This window comes from Lontra canadensis, unplaced genomic scaffold (genome assembly GCF_010015895.1).
Source record: "Lontra canadensis isolate GAN:19392208 unplaced genomic scaffold, GSC_riverotter_1.0 scaffold5, whole genome shotgun sequence".
NCBI lineage: Eukaryota > Metazoa > Chordata > Mammalia > Carnivora > Mustelidae > Lontra > Lontra canadensis.
This window is the reverse complement of record NW_022630999.1, coordinates 24,864,058-24,882,901: the sequence shown is the minus strand read 5'-3', so window position 1 is coordinate 24,882,901 and position 18,844 is coordinate 24,864,058. Positions and strand designations below refer to the sequence as shown.

At 48.9% G+C, this 18,844-nt stretch overlaps 1 protein-coding gene across 2 annotated transcripts in view; it reads left to right on the top strand.

The window, feature by feature from the left end:
- The first annotated feature begins 277 nt into the window (after positions 1 to 277).
- Positions 278 to 18,844, top strand: part of CCNJL (cyclin J like) — a 50,786-nt gene continuing 32,219 nt past the window's right edge. The window contains exons 1-2 of one of the 2 annotated variants that reach the window (XM_032851708.1): positions 278 to 429; positions 825 to 939. In XM_032851708.1, coding sequence (XP_032707599.1) covers positions 881 to 939 — 59 coding nt within the window. In that variant the 5' untranslated portion in view covers positions 278 to 429; positions 825 to 880. The remainder of the gene's footprint in view (positions 430 to 824; positions 940 to 18,844) is intronic. The other variant, XM_032851710.1, reaches the window with a different exon arrangement.

Here is an 18,844-nt window from a genome sequence, read left to right as displayed (position 1 = left end):
CTTGCAAGCCCACGAGGCGCCCCGGAGGCCACCCAGAGACTCCGCGAAGGTGAGAGGAAGCTTTCCACCCAGGCGGGGGAGGAGGGCGGGCAGGAAGCGGAGCCAGCCCTGGCGAAAGAAAAGACTCCAATTCCCAGCCCCCCGCCCCGCGGGGGTGCGGGCCGGCGGCGCATGCGCGACGCCCGGCCCCCAATTCCCCCAGCGAGGGAGGGAGGCCCCCGGCGGCCGGGAGGCTGCGAGCCGCGGCGGGACCCGAGCGCACACAGGGGCGCGGCGGCGGCGGGGGCGAGCGGGGCTGCGGAAGCGGCGGCGGAGAGCGTGGAGCGCCCCGCTTGTCCGCCCAGACGCGTGCAGGCACCCGAGGGCACCGCCGGCTCGGCCCTGATAGGGGCCTGGCGCCCGCAGCCCCCCATGGCCGAAGAGGGATGCGTGAGTTTCGCCCCGGCTCTAGGGCAGGATGTGGGAGCAGGACAAAGGCTGGGCGGCGGGGGAGGAGTGGGGGACGGCGAGCCGGTGGCCGCTGCCGGAGCTCCAGCCTCGGGCGACCTACCGGAGCCCACAACTTTCTCTGCAACTTTTGCAAAAAGGAAGATAAAAATTCTGCCAGTTGTTGCACAGCTCCAGGTCGCTCCGGCTCCCGCGAGCAGAGGGCAAAGGGGCACCGTACCCTCGCCGGGACCGGAGGCGACCACCAGCTCCGCCGAGCGGGGCAGGAATAGGCGCCCCTCGGGCCCCAGCCGGGGACGAGCTAGGGTAGGGGTGCCGGGGGTCGGAGCCGGGGAAGGGGGCGTGCTGCGGCTGCTCGAGTTGCCGTGTCCACGCAGGGTGCGCCCTGAGGGCCCGGTAGCGTCGGATCGCTGCGCTGCAAACCCGATGATGGATGAGCCGTGGTGGGAAGGGCGCGTCGCCTCGGACGTCCACTGCACCCTGCGCGAGAAGGTCAGTTCCTCCCCGCCGCGGTCGTGGGGCTGGGCATTTAATGGGGTCTCGATTCGATGTTCTCACGTCGTCCCGCGTAGGTGCTCAAACTCCCGGTGCCTTGCCTTGGTCCTGCCCTTCCCCTTCTCCCGGAGTGTCGTGGGGGGAGACATTCGAGGTTGGGAGAGCTTTAACTGGTCTTACTTATTAAGAACCCAGACGGCTCAACGGAGATAGTCACTAAACTGCGTTTCCCATAGTATTGACAGCTGAGGTAATTTTAAAACAGTACGTTTAAAAAAAAAGATTGTGTATTTATTTTAATGTGACATTTAAAAATGTATATCTAACAAGTTCTGCATAGGCTAGATGATAATGATTCCCATTGATTGTAACGATACAGCAGTTTAAGATAGAAAAAGTTGTGACTCGATGTAAAGAAATGATAGGTAAATGAAAGTACGTGGTATATAGTTAAGCCCCCCTCAAAAAAAAAAAAAAATCTCTGGGATGGGACTGAATAAAATTTAAGAAACACTAGTCTAAAAGAGAGGTTGCAAAACTGGGAGGATGTGGGGAGAAAACAAACACTCCCCTCCCTCTGCCAGTTTGCCTCTGGGGGCAGCTGAAATGTAATCCCTACTTTCACTCCCCTTACCTTAAAGGGAGAAGTGCTGTTGGGCATGGTGAAGGTAGAACTTCCAGGGTTGGTGGCATGGCCTGTGTGTCTTGCCTCCTGCTTCTGGGCTGAGACTGGGAAGGGTGGTTTGGGAAACAGGTGTGAAATAGAGGAGTGTACTGGTTTTCTTTCTTTTTTAAGATTTTATTTATCTCTTTGACAGAGAGAGAGCGCGCACACATGAGCAGGGGGGAGAGGGAAAGGCAGACTCCCCAGTGAACAGGGAACCTGATGTGGGGCTGGATTGTAGGACCCTGAGATCATGACCTGAGCCACGCAGGTGCCCCTTGTGTATTGGTTTTCTAGGGCTGCTGTGACAGGGGGACTTAAAACAACAGAAATGTGTTCTCTCACAATTCTGGAGTCTAGAAATCCAAAATCAAGGTGTTGGCAGGGCCATCCTAATCCTTGGAGTTCCTTGGCTTGCAGATGCATCATTCCAGTGAGTTTGGTTGTCACAGGTCGTTCTATGTGTCTGTCTGTTTTCTCTCCTTATAAGAACACCACTCATTGGAATAGGGTCTACTTTAATCCAGTAAGACCTCATCTTAATTAATTACGTCTGAAAAGACCCTCTTTCCAAATAGGACCACCTACAGAGATTGTAGGTGGACATGAATTTGGGGACATGGGTAGATACTATTCAGCCCAACATAGGGAGGGAGAGGTCTTCCTTGTGGGGTACCTGGGTCCCTACACAGACAGGTCCCACAACCAGTACATTTGTATCCATTGTCTATGGAGTTCTGCTTAAAAAGTTACCAGCTGTTGGGGCACCTGGGTGGCTCAGTGGGTTAAGCCTCTGCCTTCTGCTCAGGTCATGATCTCAGGGTCCTGGGATGGAGCCCTACCTGGGGTTCTCTGCTCAGCAGGGAGCCTGCTTCCCCCTCTCTCTCTGCCTGCCTCTCTGCCTGGTTGTGATCTCTCTGTCAAATAAATAAATAAAATCTTAAAAAAAAAAAAAAGTCACCAGCTGTTGAGGGTTTTTTTCCCTCAAGGGGGGAGTGGCTGTTTTCCATTATTATTATTATTAATTTTTTTCCTGTACCTATTAATCTACCTCTATCTGACATTGGTTCCCCAGGCTGTAGTTTTTTTCTGCTTCCTTTGGTCCTCTTCTGGGAGAGCAGAATGGCCAGGGTACAGCCCATTCTGGTCATCTGGAGAAGGAATCCAGGTCTTGGTGGTCAGGTAGAAAGCAGGGATGGCCGTTGGTGTACCAGGCAGTCTAGTCTTGGTTCTTTCCCAGAGCTGGTGGCTAAGTGAAGTAGTGAGAACTGCTGTGGAAACTGGGCTTCCTTGTTTCTCATAGGCTTGAGTATAGTCAGTTCTGCTCAGATCTTGGGAGCAATGACTGTTCCTGATTTGTCCCTTTGATGCAGGAAGGCTTTCTGCGAGCAGCATAAACTGAGCTAGCTCAGTTACCTGAGAACCCCCCATCTTTTATACGAGCCTTCCAGCTGCTCAGAGGAGCAGGGGCAGACAGTCCCCTGTTAATTGTGCCTCAGCCACACCGCGGTGCCGTGGTAATTTCTTACGGGCTACCCACCTCAGGGAGGACACGTATGTCCAGATTTTACAGGTTAGAAATAGAAACCTCACCCAGGGGTTGATGCCCGGGGTCTTTTAAGGGCAAATCCCACGTTCCTTTGGCTATGGTGTCCTACCTCCCCAATATATTAACTATTTTTCTCCTTTATTTCTTCTCTCTGCTCAAAGAAACAGATGCCCCTCAAGACAATTTGGCTTTATGGAGAGTTTGCAGAGAAAAGTGAGGACTAGGGGGAACCCACACCAGCCTCTCACCTTTCTTAAGGAATGAGGGCTGGCCTTTAATTTTCCCCAGAGTAATTTTTTGGTAGGCATCTATTCCAGTAATACGTTCCTAACGCTGTAGGACAACTTTGCAAGTGTCTGGCACTTAGTCGACCCTCGTTGTTTGTCACATGTTGCCAGGTGAACACAAAGCACGTTTGCTCGTGTGCTGTTGAATTGTCAGTCGTTGAACCAGGAGCGGTTCTGCTCCCTGACTGATGTAGGAAGCAAGGCTGATCACAGAGATAATGGGAGCCCCACTTTATCAGATGTACAATTCTAGAATAACATTGTACTATCGTGTGCAAAATGTGACACTGTGGAAATGAACTGTGGTGTTGGATGCGAACTAGTTACCATGGTCAGACTTTGAGCCACTTGTTTAACTTCTCAAAACTTGGAACTTGACCCCCATTGTCCATTCTCCACACTACCACCAGAACTTAGATCATGTCGGTTCCCTGCTTAAAGACCTCCAGTGTCATCCCGTTGCACTCACAGTGACCTCTGACTGTAGTACCTGACACAGTTGGGCCCTGGCCCGCTCTCCGACCTTGTCTCCCACTCCTTCCCATACTGACCTTCTTTCTCTTCCTTAAATGAGTCAAGCTTATTCGGCGTCTCCGGGCCTTTGCACTGGCTGTTCCCTGTACTTGAAGTCTGTATTCCTCTTTGACTGTTCTCTGTGTCTCTCCATCAGGTCATCCTGTTTTCTTTCCTTTATAGTATTTGCCAGTACCTGGATTTATTTTCTGTTGATTATCTTCTCTCCTACACTAGAATGTATGTTCTGCAGGAATTGGCCTGTGTCTGTCTTGTTCAGTGCCAGGTGTCAGTATCCAGAATAGAGTCGCCTTGATCTGAGCAGAGTAGCAAGAAGAATGAATCTCCTTTGGGATTTTTTTTTTTTTAAGATTTTATTTATTTATTTGTCAGAGAGACAGGCAGAGCGAGAGAGGGAACACAAGCAGGGGGAGTGAGAGAGGGAGAAGCAGGCTTCCCGCGGAGCAAGCAGCCTGATGTGGGGCTCAATCCCAGGACGCTGGGACCATGACCTGAGCTGAAGGCAGATGCTTAACGACTGAACCACCCAGGCGCCCCTCCTTTGGGATATTTTATAGGAATGTTAGGAGTGAGTGAGGACCTGAGAACTTGGGAGATATGTCACATGACAGGCATTGTGCCTTTCCACTTAATGATTGTTAAATGTGAAGCTGAACGTGAAATGGATCATCGCTTTCACGTAGTGTGTGGTCAGAGTAAGGCTTGGGGTTTGTGACCACCCTCGGAAGGCTTCACAAGTGTGACAGGTAATCCTTATTAAGAAAGGCATCATTATCCCATTGGGCTTTTGGGTGGCAGGGGGTTGAGGCTGGGAAAGCCATCAGTTTGCCAAAAGTCACATCCTTGGGACCTAGCAGCTAGACATCATCAGCAAAATCTAAGCAGTTAGCCTAAAGCATCCTGACCGTGTGGGGGAGAATGGAATCCTCCTCCTGCCCACATCCCTCTGGAGAAATGTCTCCCTCTCCGGCTACTTTATTCCCATGCTCAGCCTTTAATTGCTCCCTTCATCATCCTTCCTGGCTCTATTGCTTCTAGAACCGATCTAGAACCCCTTTCCCCAGCTACTTCCTGCTGGGGGTCGGGCTGCCAGCCGGTACTGGGGTGGGGCTGGCGGTGGTGGTCAGGTTTCTTTCTTGTAACACCTGTGCCCTTGAACTTCAGTGAGCACGAGGAGGGGAACAGATCCTCACCAGGCCAGTGGTGACAGTGAGGCTGTTGGTGATGTTTCCCTGTAACCAGGTGTATATCCCCATGAGTATTCAGATTAAAGCTGAGAGCCCATTAAAACCTGGGGCGCCTGGGTTTCTCAGTCAGTTAAGCATCTGCCTTTGGCTTAGGTCATGATCCTGGGGTCCTGGGATCAAGCCTTACATCGGTTCCCTGCCCAGCAGGGAGCCTACTGCTCTCCCCTGCTTGTGGTTTCTTGCTCTTGCTCGCTCTCTCGAATAAAATATTAAAAAACAAAAAAACAAAAAAAAACTGAGAACCACCTATTCTTTTTTCCCCAAAAAGAGGAACCCACTTTAAGTTTAAAATTTAAGACTCCCCACCCCCCCAAAGCCATGTGGACAAGCCCTACCTGGCATGATCTCATAGCTTTATCTTCGGGACCCTGGGGAACCTGTGTGCCAGAGGCTCCCTCCATCCTCTTCACCTCCTAGGGTCGGGGTCATGTGATATCTTGGGGGTCTTCTTGGCCTGCCCCAGACCTGCAGTCAGCCTACTTCCCGAAGCTTGCCTCATTGTATACTTAGAGAACTTTACCTGTCCGAGACACGTTTCGTGAGCCGGTGGACTGATAGAGGACATTTTTACTGATCTGTGACTGAATTTATACAAAGCTCTTCCTATAAACCATCAACAAAAATGATGTTTAGTGATGATAATCTTGGCGGCTATGTCTGTTGAGCACTCAGTTTCCGGCGGTGTGCCGGGCGCACTCTGCTCCCCAAGCATTGACCCCTAGCGCTGGCATTGACCTTGTTTTACAGATGGGAACCTACCAGACTCAGAGGGTGTGAGTAATTGTTGAGAGCAAACAGATCATTGTATCAGAGCTTGTACATAAATTCAATTGCAAAATCATCCCTTTTAACAAAGATTGGAAATCCGTGGCACGAGGCTATCCAGGCTCTGCCGTCCATGGCACCGTAGGCTTTGGGTTTCAGTCGGTGTGACGATGACTCTCCGCGTTGGGTTTTCTTTCAACCATGCTGAGAAGCTAGCAGTCCCGGGCTCTGGCCTTGCTCTGGGCCTTGGAAGGGGTTTATTGCCCAGCCAGGACCTTCCTTATTTGGTCCTGGCACCTCACCTGTGGGTGACGCTTCTCACCTTGAAGCAGTTTGGCCTCTGCTGTTGCGTGTCCCTGGGGTGGACATGATGGGTGTTCTGACTTGTCAGGGCAGGGGAGGGATGCCTCCAGGGCTTCTCTGACCTGAACTCTGACAGCTAGAGGTGGGAGAATCTTGCCCCAGCTCCCCTGCCCCTGGGTTAAAGCCACATCGTTTTCTAGTGGCTTCTAAAGCTTCACATCCTTTAATGTATCTCTTCCAATGTCCGTGGTTTTTGGTTTTTTTTCCACTCACTCTTTTCCCTACATTCCTTAAATTTCCCCACTGCAAGGCCGACATTTGACTTTTCATAGAAAGTGTTGATACACATCCCTGCTCCTCAGTTTGACTGGGTCGTACCCTCATTGGTTTTTCTATTCCCCTCCCCTCCTTTGGGGCTTCTGCACACGCAGGGGTGAGTTCTTCCCAAATCATGAGCCCAGACTGGATCTACCAATATGAAAATGCTCTTGACGCTGGCCACAAGATGTGTCTGCCCAGCTTAGTTCCAGAAATGTGTCATTTAAGCCTGTCACACCCCATTGGCTGGTTTGGATAAACCCTTACCTACTGACAGGGCTGCCTACGGTTGTGGTCTTCAAGGGAGATCCTAAGCTGTTGGCCCTTAGGGCCCCTTCCTAGAGGGTGAGGTGAGGCTTTTAGTAGAAGCAGACTTCCCTGCAGCACTGTTGACAAGGGCGATTGGGCTCCCCCCCCCCCAACCCCTGGGTTGTATAGAGGGGATGGAAGACGGATTGGGAAATGGCGTGCTCAGTGGGCCCACACCACTCACCTGAGGCTTGGTCTCACTGCACCTTACCTGAGGAAGAAACACATTGTTTTGGAGCCTTCCTTTCGCCTGCCGGTCAGGTTGGTGTGATCCCTGCCCCACCTGTCTCCCAGGTGTCCCAGAGAAAATACATGAATATGGGCATAGTCGGTCAGCCTTTGGGGCCTCATGGATTTTGGGGTGGGGCAGGGGTTGGCAGGTGCCCCAGCTGACTGGGGAAGCCTGTGCCAAGTGAGGGAGGACGTTTAAGGCTTTGAGCTGGCCCTGTGCCTCTGCCCTTGACTTGTTCTTTGTCTTCCTAAACCACACACCCCCTTGGGTAAAGCGAGCGCAGCCAACGATTCTCTCATATATCTGAGCACCTGGCAGAGAGGTGACACTGTAGGTCTGCAGTTTTCTCTCTTTTTGTTTTTTTAAAGTTATTAAACCGTGTACACACACACACACACACACAAAGTGGGGTGGGGTTTTTTTGCTTGTTTGTTTAGGAGACTGCAAAAACAAATACCAGCAAGCAGAAGAAAGTCAAATTCCTCATCCAGTCCCAGCACTTGGAAGTAATCTCTGTTGAAACTTTGGGTTAGGTTCTTCTCTTCCTTTGTGTGGATGTCATCATCATATGTTTTATTTTGTTTTCTGTGTTTTGTTTTTTTGGTGAAAGTGAGAAAAAGCTTGTCTCTAAACACTCTGTTCATTTCACAGTATATCGTGCCCACTGTATCGTTCTTCTGTACCCAATTCCTGGTTATTGGATGCTAGCAAAACAAGTAGAAACAAGTGATTGCACTTATTTAGAATAAGTAATATGAGAACATGGTAACAAAAATTAAGCTGCATAAAAGGGTAGGTAGTGGGGCGCCTGGGTGGCTCAGTCGTGTGTTGAGCGGCTGCCCTGGGCTCTGGTCACGATCCTGGGGTCCTGGGATTGACCTTCCTCCCTGCTCAGCAGGGAGTCTGCTTTTCTCTCCCACTCCCCTTCCCCTACTCATGCTCTCTCTCTCTCTCTCTCTCTCTCGCTCTCACACACACTCCCTTTCTCAAATAAAATCTTGAAAAAAGAAAAGGGGGTAGATAGTCAATAGGCTTCTTTCCACCCTGTTCCGTTGCACTGGTCACCCTTTCTAAAAAGTACCCCTGATCCCAGCTTCTTGTGAATCCTTCCAGAGTTATTCTCTGCATAAACAAGAACACGTGTGTGTGTGTGTGTGTGTGTGTTCTAACACAGGTATAGTAAAATTTACACTTTCTTGTACCATTTGATTTTTTAATGTATATTTTGTAATAATTCAAATATTATCTGTGAAACCAGTGAACAGAATCTCCATGATGAGGAGGGATTTTTTTTTTCTGTCTTGTCTGCTCAGTTATATAGTAGATACTAATAAATTTTTATTGAATAAATGGCTGAGATATTTCTTTTTGGTCATTTTTAATCTAAATATATATATTTCATCTTACAAAATGCCACTGTAGGGATGCCCGAGTGGTTCAGTCAATTAAACATCTGCCTTCGCTCAGGTCATGATCCCAGGGTCCTGGGATCGAGCCCTCCAACTGGCTCCCTGATCAGAGGGGAGCCTGCTTCTCCCTCTGTCCCTCCCCCCTGCTCATGATTTCTCTCTCTCTCTCAAATAAATAAATAAAATCTTTAAAAATAAGCCATTGTATATTATATTTCTAGAACTTAATTTTTTTCTTTCTTAACTGTATACATTAAATAACTTTTTATGTCATTAACTATTTTTCTATGATGTCATGCATCGTGTTTTATTGTGTGGATACACTGGGATTTGGTTGGCTCATCTCCTTCTTGGATATTTAGGTGGAGTTATTACTCATTTTGAGTTAAAACTGAGTTACAGTCTACAGTAAGATGTACAGATCTTAAGAGTGCATTCAGTTTACAGTGCACGGTGAGTTTGGGTAAATGTATGCAGTCATGTAACTACCACCATATTCAAGATACAGAACAGTGCCAGAGCACCTAGCTACCTCAGTTGGTAGAGCATGTGGTTCTTGATCTCTGGGTCATGAGTTCGAGCCCTACATTGGCTATAAAGATTGTTTAAAAAAATAAACTTGAAAAGAAAATCCTTAAAGGGGCGCCTGGGTGGCTCGGTGGGTTAAGCCTCTGCCTTCGGCTCAGGTCATGGTCTCAGGGTTCTGGGATCAAGCCCTGCATCGGGCTCTCTTCTCAGCAGGGAGCCTGCTTCTCCTCTCTCTCTCTCTGCCTGCCTCTCTACCTACTTGTGATCTCTCTTCCTGTCAAATAAACAAATAAAATCTTTTTTTAAAAAAATCCTTTAAAAAAAAAAAAAAAAGATACAGAGCATTACCAAAAGATACAGAGCATTGCCATCAACCTGGAAAGCTCCACTGTGCTCCTTCTCAGTCAGTCACTCTCCATCCTGCTCCCCAGTCCCAGGCAGTGGTCTGCTGTTTGTGGACCATATTTGTCTTTCCTGGAGTTTCATGTAAATGTAGTTACCCGCATGGACTCTTTCCTGTCTGCCTTTTTCTATTTTGCATAATGTGTCTGAGATTCATCCCTGTTGTTGTGTCTGTTAGGAGTTTATTTTTTTCCTGCTGAGTAATACTCCGTTTGTTTATGTGTATAACACAACAGGTCTTTGTTTGAGGCACTCCTAGTGTACCATTTGATTATAAATTGCACTGTGGTGGTGATCCTAGTCTGTCTGTGGGTATGGTCTTGGGAATAAATTCCTAAAATGAAATTGTTGGTGACAGGGTAAAATGTTAAGAACTTTGCACATTACCAGTTAATAAAATTCCTGAAAGATTGTGTCTGTTTGCACTTCCACCAATGGTGTGTGAGAGTGCCTGCTTCCCAGCAGCTTTGCGAGACCTAGGTATTGGCTTTTATTAAAAAAAATAAAAAATCAGTGCCCTTTGAATAGGTCACAGGGTGTCTCCTAGCTGTGTTTGAAAGGAATGGGAACCCAGAGTGGAAGAAGCTCCGGAGGCTGGAGGGGAGTGGGACGGGAACTCTAAATAGATATTCCCAGGACCTGGGGAGCCCCGTCTGCAGCAGGGAACCTGCCTGGGACACATGTCAGTCTGGGTGAGGGCTGTTGAGGTCATCTCCTACCTTGGCTGGAAAACTCCCCGTGCTCCTTCTTAGACTGCTCCGTGTGTGGTGCCACTAACCCCCAAGGGGCAGTTCCTTAGAAATTGAATCCTTCTTGAGGCCAAATTTGCATTGTCCTGAGGATTGGCTGTCTTGGAGGTCACAAGAGCAGGCAGAGCCAGAGGCTGGGCATTCTTTGGGATAGAGACATCCACACTGGTACCATGAGCTACCCAATCCAGAAATGACTGTGCAGTGACAGTGACTTGGGTGTGTGGGCTGAGGCAACAAGGATGGGAGGGGAGGGTCATTAAAAGAGAAGCATCGGGAAGTAGATTCAGTGACTGTAAGGAAAAGTTGGAAAGAACCTAAATGCCCATCAGAAAGGAATTGGTTTTACTGTGATTTGTCTAATACACTAAAATATTGGGGACCCATTAGATGTGACATTATGGAAGACAGCTTGGCACATAATGACTGCTGGTTTTCTGATCATTGTGAAAAACCCAGACAACTCAGAGCATGTCTGACTCTGGAGTGTCCCTCTGTTTTAATTTTTTATGATAGAAATTTTTAAAGATACACAAAAGTAGAGAACATAGTAAAATGAATCCCCATGTACCCTCCACCAAGCTTAGTACTTGTTTCATCTGTTCTCCAGAAAGCATGTCAGTTTACCCATAAATAATCTGGTAACAGACTTTTTTTTAATGTAGCAACCATGCCATTATCACACCTAACAAAATCAACGACAATTCACTGATAATCTATTATTGTCCGGTCCATATTTACCTTCTCCACGGGTCTCAAAAATGGCTTTTATCATTGGTTTATTCAAAACATTATCCAGATAAGGTCCACATATTACATTTCTTAAAAAAATTACTCTTGGGGTGCCGGGGTGGCTCAGTCTGTTGAGCGTCTGACTCTTGATTTTGGCTCAGGTCATAATCTTGCTGCACGTCATGGATGCTTATCTGGAGTCTGTGCCCTACAGCCTACACATTGCCTTCCCGGACTTCGCTGTTGAAACAGGCTTACGGGGTGGGTAGCATGGCTCCCAGTAACTCCATCCTGCTGGTAGAGAAGGGGCCTCAGAGCTTAAATCCTCAGCCAGGGTTTCCCTCTTAAGTGGGAGAGCTGGGACTTTAAAACCATGGACGTGCTGTCCGGAGTCTGACTTAGGATGGTGGGAGAACGGCACCCAGCCTTGAAGTCAGTGATGGTGTAACGTGAACTTCCCCTCAAGCGATCTGAGAATGTGGGAGTTGGTGGCCTAAAGCCCTTGGCTCTGAGTTGGTATCTCTTGTTAGTATCTCCTTTGGAGCTCACTTTCTGTTTTGAAATAATATCAGACTTACAGAAGAGTTGCCAGCATGGTACAAAAATTGTGAACATTTTATTTAACATGTTCGCCTTACCCTTCTCTCCTTCCATCTTTACTCATTTTTTCTTCTAGAACCGAGTTGCATGGGGCACCTGGGTGGCTCAGTGGGTTAAGCCTCTGCCTTCGGCTCAAGTCATGATCTCAGGGTCCAGGGATCGAGCCCCGAGTTGGGCTCTCTGCTCAGCAGGGAGTCTGCTTCCCCCTCTCTCTCTGCCTGCCTCTCTGCCTCCTTGTGATCTCTGTCTGTCAAATAAATAAATAAAATCTTAAAAAAAAAAAAAGAACTGAGTTGTAGGCATCATACTCCATTATCCCTTAACTCTTCAGGGTTCATTTTGCATGGGATTGCATGAAGTGGTTTCTGGGGGGCATTTTTGTCAGGCCACTAGGGACATCTTCCTAGGTGTCAGGAACCTCCCTGGAGGCCTATTTGGGGAGGAAGGGATTTTAGCACTCCGGTGAGAAGGGAGAAAGCCTAGCGGCCACAGGTAACCTTTCTAGACCATGAGTCTGGGGAAGGCAGAATTCTGGCTTATTTCCTTGGGCCATCTCCATGACTTCATTGGCAGACAGCCTCTTTATTCAGCATTTACTGAGCCCCAAATACAGCCTGTAGACCTATGGGAGTCTCTGCCAGGGTAGTGTAGACTCAGCCATGTCCTGGGGACCCCCAACAGTAGTGTAACGATAGTCCACATTACCGTGCATTTATGGGTGCTTGCTTGACAAATATTCCCTTCCACAACCCAAGTCCTCAGCAGCCCCCTCTATTATGTACTATAATTATCCCCTTTTTACAGCTGAGACATCCTTAAGTGTAGATAGTTAAATGACTTACCTAAGGCCATACAGCTAAGAAGATGGCAGCGCCGGGATTGAAAGGCACGCAGCCTGGCTCCAGAGCTCACCTTGTTAAGGGCTGTACAGATGGTGACACCTCGTTGCCTAGAGATGTGTGAAAAGCTTCAAAGAGGAGGTACGGTTTGGGCTGGGTTCAAAGAATAAGCAGAAGCTTGCTAGTCGAGGGAGGTGTGGAGGAAGTTCATCTCCCAGAGCCCAGGGCAATGTGTGATGGCCACTCGGTGACCTGCGAAGGGCAGTCTAGTGAGCAGGGAAGGGGAGGGGAGAGGCCAGAAGCTTTGGCTCTGGGGAGGTGGGGCTCCCAGATGTGCATATGTATCCCGTGAGTGCTCAGAGTGCGAGGAGGAGGGGAGTGCTAGATCACTGGGAAATGGCCTTGCCTTGGAGACCTGTGTCTTCTTCGCTGGTGATGATCCAAAGAAATGGCATCTGCACTAGGGCAGGAAGTGGGGACACTTGAGATTTTTAGGAAATAGAGTCAAAGGACCAGTTAACAAAAGGAGGGAATGGTTTCAAGTTTCTTACTAGTTGGAACAAAGTATTTTTCCATTGCTGAGCCTGATTGGCTTTTTTCACAGTGAACATGGTTCTTGGAAAGCTCTTCCTCTGGGGGCACCTGGGTGGCTCAGTGGCTTAAAGCCTCTTCCTTTCGCTCAGGTCATGATCCCAGGGTCCTGGGGTAGAGCCCCACATCCAGCTCTCTGCTCTACAGAGAGCCTGCTTCCTCCTCTCTCTCTCTCTCTCTCTGCCTGCCTCTCTCCTACTTGTGATCTCTGTCTGTCAAATAAAGAAATAAATTCTTTAAAAAAAGAAAAGAAAAGAAAGCTCCTCCTAGCATGCGCTAATTTCGGTTTCCTCTTTAAAGACTTCATTTAGTTAAGGGAGTTGATGTGTTTTGGGTGCCTATGATAGGCCAGATGCTGTTAAATGCTTGGTGCACATTCTCTCATTGATTATTAATGTTGCTTTAAAAAAAAGACCAGTTGGGACGCCTGCGTGGCTCAGTAGAATAAGCGTCTGCCTTCAGCTCAGGTCATGATCCCGGGGTTCTGGGGTCAAGCCCCACGTCGAGCTCCCTGCTCAGCAGAAAGCCTGCTTCTCCCTCTGCCTACCTTGCGTTCATTCTTGGATTCAACATACATTGTTTAAAAGCTGATGACATGCCAAGCGGTGCCATCTCCTGGGAATAGAAGTGGTGAACACAGCCATGTTCTCTACCTTCACGGAGCTTGTAGTCAAGCATCAGCCTCACGCGAAGCGCATGTAGAGCCCAGGTGGGTGTCCAGCTGTGTCCCCAGGAAGTCTGAGACAACGGTAAGTCTGGAAATGGGGAATGCACTAGACGACTAGGGATGCCTCAGGCTGGGTGGCCGAAAGCAGTAGAATTTTATTCTCTCACAGTTCTGGAGGCTAGAAGTTCAAAATCAAGGTGTCTGTAGGGTTGTGCTCCTACCAGAGGTTCTCAGGGAGGATCCTTCCTTGCCTCTTGGTGCTCCTTGGCTTGTCGCTGCATTTGTCCATTCTTGGTCTCCGTCTTCACCTGGTCTTCCTCCTGCATCTGTCTCTGCCCAGTCTTTCCTCTGTATGTCTGTGTGTCTCCGTTTTCTCTTCTCATGAGGACACCAGTCATTGGTTACGAGCCCACCCTAATCTAGTATAACCTTGTTGTAACTTGGTCACATCTGTAAAGACCCTATTTCCCAAAAAAGGTCACATTCTGAGATTGTGGGTAGATAGGAATTTTGGGGAGACATTATCCAACTCAGTACAGGGGGAAGCCTTCATTTTTCTGTGAATTCTCAGAAGGGTCCAGTGCCTGTGATCAGCTGACCACAGTGGCAAAAATCCTGGACGGTAGGTCAGCAAGAGAATGGAGTCCCACCTGGAGAGACTCAGGGGTCGTGGTCATGCTTACCTTCCTGACCTGTTTTGGGCTGCATGGTTGGGTCAGGGTGCCGGAGGATCCATTAGAAGGAATCTGAAAATTGAGGAAGGGACCTGAAAGTGTCATGTGATGAGCTATTGAGGCCACCACTTAGAAATGGGGACCCAGGAGGGAAGATCGATCCAGGGTTGGACCTGTTGCAGAGAACCACCCATGCACCTAAATAAAGGAGGGTGTGGGAGAATGAGGGGCACCCCCAGTTGAGAAGGTGTGAGGGATGTGGTCATATCAGGAAGCTGCCGAAGTGAAGAACTTGGGGGACGTTTTATAAAAGGCCATGAGTGTTGTCTGTGGAGGCGTTGGGAGGTCTTCGGCGGGGAGCAAAGTGGGAGAGGGACTGCGGAGAGGCAGGCGCACCTGTGTTTGGCCATGGCTGCATACCCAGCCACTGTCTCGGGGCCTGTCACCGAATGTGCTCTGGAGAGCAGAGGATCTGGCTTCTGGGAATAAGTGTGTCTGGAGCTGGCCCTCTCCTGAATTCAGGGGGCCCGTGATCCATGCGGTGGCTTGTGGTGACCTGTCTGTCCGCTGGAGGTACGCTACAGGCTAGGGGGCAGCAGGAGGGAATGTCACTGGCACTGTGGGCTCCATGTGCCGCAAGCCACCCTCTCGAGAGTGTTGAAATGGTTTTCTCGCAGAGATGTTAGTTCTTTACCGAAAATACCTCCTAGGGCTTTATGAAGCAATTGGGGTGGATAGGGGAAGGAAGGTGAGCCTCAGGCCTCACAGGGCCTTCTAGGTCAGTGGCGTGCACTCCTGAGGCCTCTGAAGAACCAACCTACCCCCCTCCCCTTTCTTTTTCCCTTTCAATTTGCAAGTCTCCACTTCCTGTTGGTCACCTTGGTTACACATGGTGTTTCTTCATGTCTTGCTACTCTTTGTTCTCAGGCAGACACGATCCCTCAAACTGTTTCCCAACCAGCTGGCCCCGTGCCTGGAGGCCCAGCCTCCCTAGGGAGGCAGCAGTTGGCGGCGCTGAGACGAGCATGGCGGGAAGCACAGAGGAGACCCGTGTGGTTTTCCCTCGGTGGCTGGTTGGGAAAACAGCTCAGCCCCGTGCTGCATCTTGGGCCATTTATGAAGTGGTGGTCACACTCAACGCAGCATCACACGCCAGGTCCCCGGCCAGTTCCCCTGATGTCCCAGTCCAAGCTTTGCCGTTAACCTGCAGGGTGGCCCCAGTTTTCTGGGTCCCCGACCGATCCTGGTGGTGGTACCGCTAACTGGGCCCACCTCAACAGGGTGAGTGCCGGGATGGAGAGCCCAGGAGTAACAGTTGTCTGTAGGGCGAGAGCACAATGAGCGAGAGAAGTGGTGGCCAGTTGTCTGTAGGGCGAGAGCACAATGAGCGAGAGAAGTGGTGGCATGCATGTCTGTAGAAAACCAGCTCTGTGTACGTGCTCATGCTTACCTCTCAGTGCGGCGATTGCTGGTGAATCTAATTTTCTTTGTATTCATATATATGTTTTCTAAAATTTCTGTAGTAATGAGATATTTTGTAATTGGTTGAAGATAACATTACTTTGGAAGGAAAACAGAAACCTAAACTATCCCGTGGAAGCCACAAAACCGTGTTACAAGCATGGAGTCAAAAGACCAGATTCAGAGCCATCACTTACGACCTTAAGCAAGTTCCATAGCCTCTCTGAGCTGTCTTTGTCTGGAATACCAGGATGCGGAGAATCCCCACCTTGTGGGCTTGTTGGAGGATGAGAGTACTGAATGCATGGGACACAGTATCTGGCAAATGAGATACATATGTATTTGAGATGATGTGTGCAACACATGTATATCACAATGGGTGATTCCAGATACTTGTGAAGACCACATGTATATCACAATGTATATCACATGTATATCACAATGGGTGATTCCAGATACTTGTGAAGACCAGAGAGGAGGTACAAAAGCCTGGGGATACTGAATTCTAGGGGAAAGAGAAAGCTCTGTCCTTGCCTTGGGGTGGCATGTGCCTCAGTCTACCCAATAGCAGATGATTTCCAAGGAAGAATCAGTTGTTGCTTTCCAAGGAGGATTGAGAGTTGAGTTTCTATAGAATATATAGAAAAGATATGTGTACATAATATATGAGGTGGGGAAGTTGGCGGGTTGGGGGTGGCATTTAATTTGGACCCAAGTCCCTAGACATGGGGCAGGGCACTCAGCCCTTGGCGTCCTAGTGGCATTTGTAGCCTCTTGTGCTGGTCCTAGGCTCCTAATACCATGGCTTGTGGAAATTCTTACCAGGGCGATTCTGCAGGGAGAAGCAGTGGTTTTTGATCTCAGCGAGCTTTTCAGTAAATCTCTCGGTTTAGCATCATCAACTGATTGGGAGTTGAGCCAGGAATTTTCTCTGGAGTCTCACCTTGCAGATGCATTGGGGTTTAATTTCCCTAGCACACCCATGCCCAGCTGCCAGCATCCTGAAGCACCATCTCCCAGAACTCTGGGAGTTCCCAAGCTCTCTGGGTTGTTGTTACTCTCCCTGCACCCCAAAAGGAACGGTGGTAAGGAAGATCTGTGGGTAGCCAGATTTAATTGAGAGTGTCCTAAAACTGTGTTCAAGTTTTTTCCCAAACAAGTGTTTCAGGGCTTCTAGTAAGGTAATAAATGATCCCTTGTAGGAAGGAACAAAGTAGTATGCAGTATAAAGTGTGGCCCACAGATCTCTGTTCTTCAGGGAGTGAACCTTGGGTCTGAGATGTGATGGAACACACATTAGGAAACATTGCCTTGGAAATGACTGAGTGCAGAGTGCATAATTTACCATTCTTGAAGTTCCCATTCCCCTGTAAAACACTACCTGCTTCCTCTGTGTTCACCCTCTGCTGCTGTTGGGTAGACTGAGGCACACACCACCCCAAGGCAAGAACAGAGCTTGCTTTCTCCTAGAATTCAGCATCCCCAGGTTCTTATACAACCTCTCTAGTCTTCCTCAGTATTTGAAATTGCACATTATGATCGTTTCTTTCAAGCTAAGATCAGGAACAAATAATTTTTACTTACCTTTTCATGTCAAATATTTGCCTTTGTCCAAATTTGAATGTTTTGTTAATTATTAAGTGTTTTTTTTATGTCAAGTATTGGGGTCACAGAGCTGAACAGGATGAAACCATCCCTTTCCTCATGGTAATTACAGTCGAGGAGTAAAGAAAGACACTAAAAGTGTCTGGGATGGGGATGGATGGGTGGGGAAAAGTTCTAGATGCTTGGGGAATGTCTGACAGGGACATGACTAGGATGTACTTTTCAGAGGTGACTTTTGAGCTGAGATCCAAAGGAATAGTAGGTTAATAATGAGAAGTAAAACCATAAGGCATTTAGAAACAACTCAGTGCAAGACACCAAGGGTTAAAATGAAGACTTCCCTTCTCCCTTAATAGGAGAAACCAGGGGTGACTGGCTGAATGTTTATAGCGCATGTGACCTTCAAACTTCTCTGAGGTTAGCCTCAAAATGCCGCCAGAGCATGTGTGTGAAGAACACAGGCTGACTTTTCTCCCCCATCTGTCCTGCAGCAATGACAGGCCAGGGTCCCTGCCCAGCTGTCTTGGCTGTGTGCTCGGGGCCTATTTAACTAACTACACTTCAGCCTGGCCTCACCCGTTCTCCCAGGCACATTTGAGCCTAGCCCAGGTGTAGAATGTTTGCCACCTCTGCCAAGATCAGTGCCTCCGTGGGGGAGGGGAGAGCAATGGTGGCGAGATCTATGCCTGGAATCTTCAGAAGCCTGTCCAGGCAGCCCTGCTCCCTCTGTGTGCATCCCAGTTTGGGCTTTGTAGGCCTTGTGATTCACTTGTCCGGGGCCTTTCTCGGAGCGCTGTCCCTCTCAGATAATCCTCCTGCTTTGCAACCCGTAGACAGAGCTCTTCTTCAACAAGCAGAGTGCTTATTAAAGGACTCAGCCTTTTCTGGACATGTACCAGCTACCTTTCCCCCAGAATGGTGCCCCTAGTCACAGAAGTGTCCTGTGTCACAGCAGTCCCCTCCTCTCCCTCTTTGGTTACCCCAGTGAAGGATGCATGGCTGTATAAGGGAAACTGTGGCAAGGCAGGGATGGCCACAGGCAGAAAAAGCATTCCCCCAGCTGGTGTTGGCTGAGGTCACTCCTGTGTTCATCATGAAACACTCTCTGTCCATTCATTCATTCAAACATTCATTCACTCATTCAGCAGACACTCATTAGCCCTTACTGTGTGCCAAGTACCAGGGGCACAGCCAGGACATGGAGGGAAAAGTGACTCCCTCTCTCTCCCAGAGGTCACATTCTGCAGGATGGAGGGAAGAGGACAGTTAATAAGCAAGCAAACCCCTTGCTTGACAGCCACTGCGCAGTGTGGGAAGACAGGCTGCTGTGGCGTGGGAGGGAGGTCAGGGAAGACCTGTCTGATAAGTGACCAGCACAGACACTGCAAGGAGGAGAAGTGGCCCAAACGTCCAGAAGGGGGTTCTGGTGAAGTCACG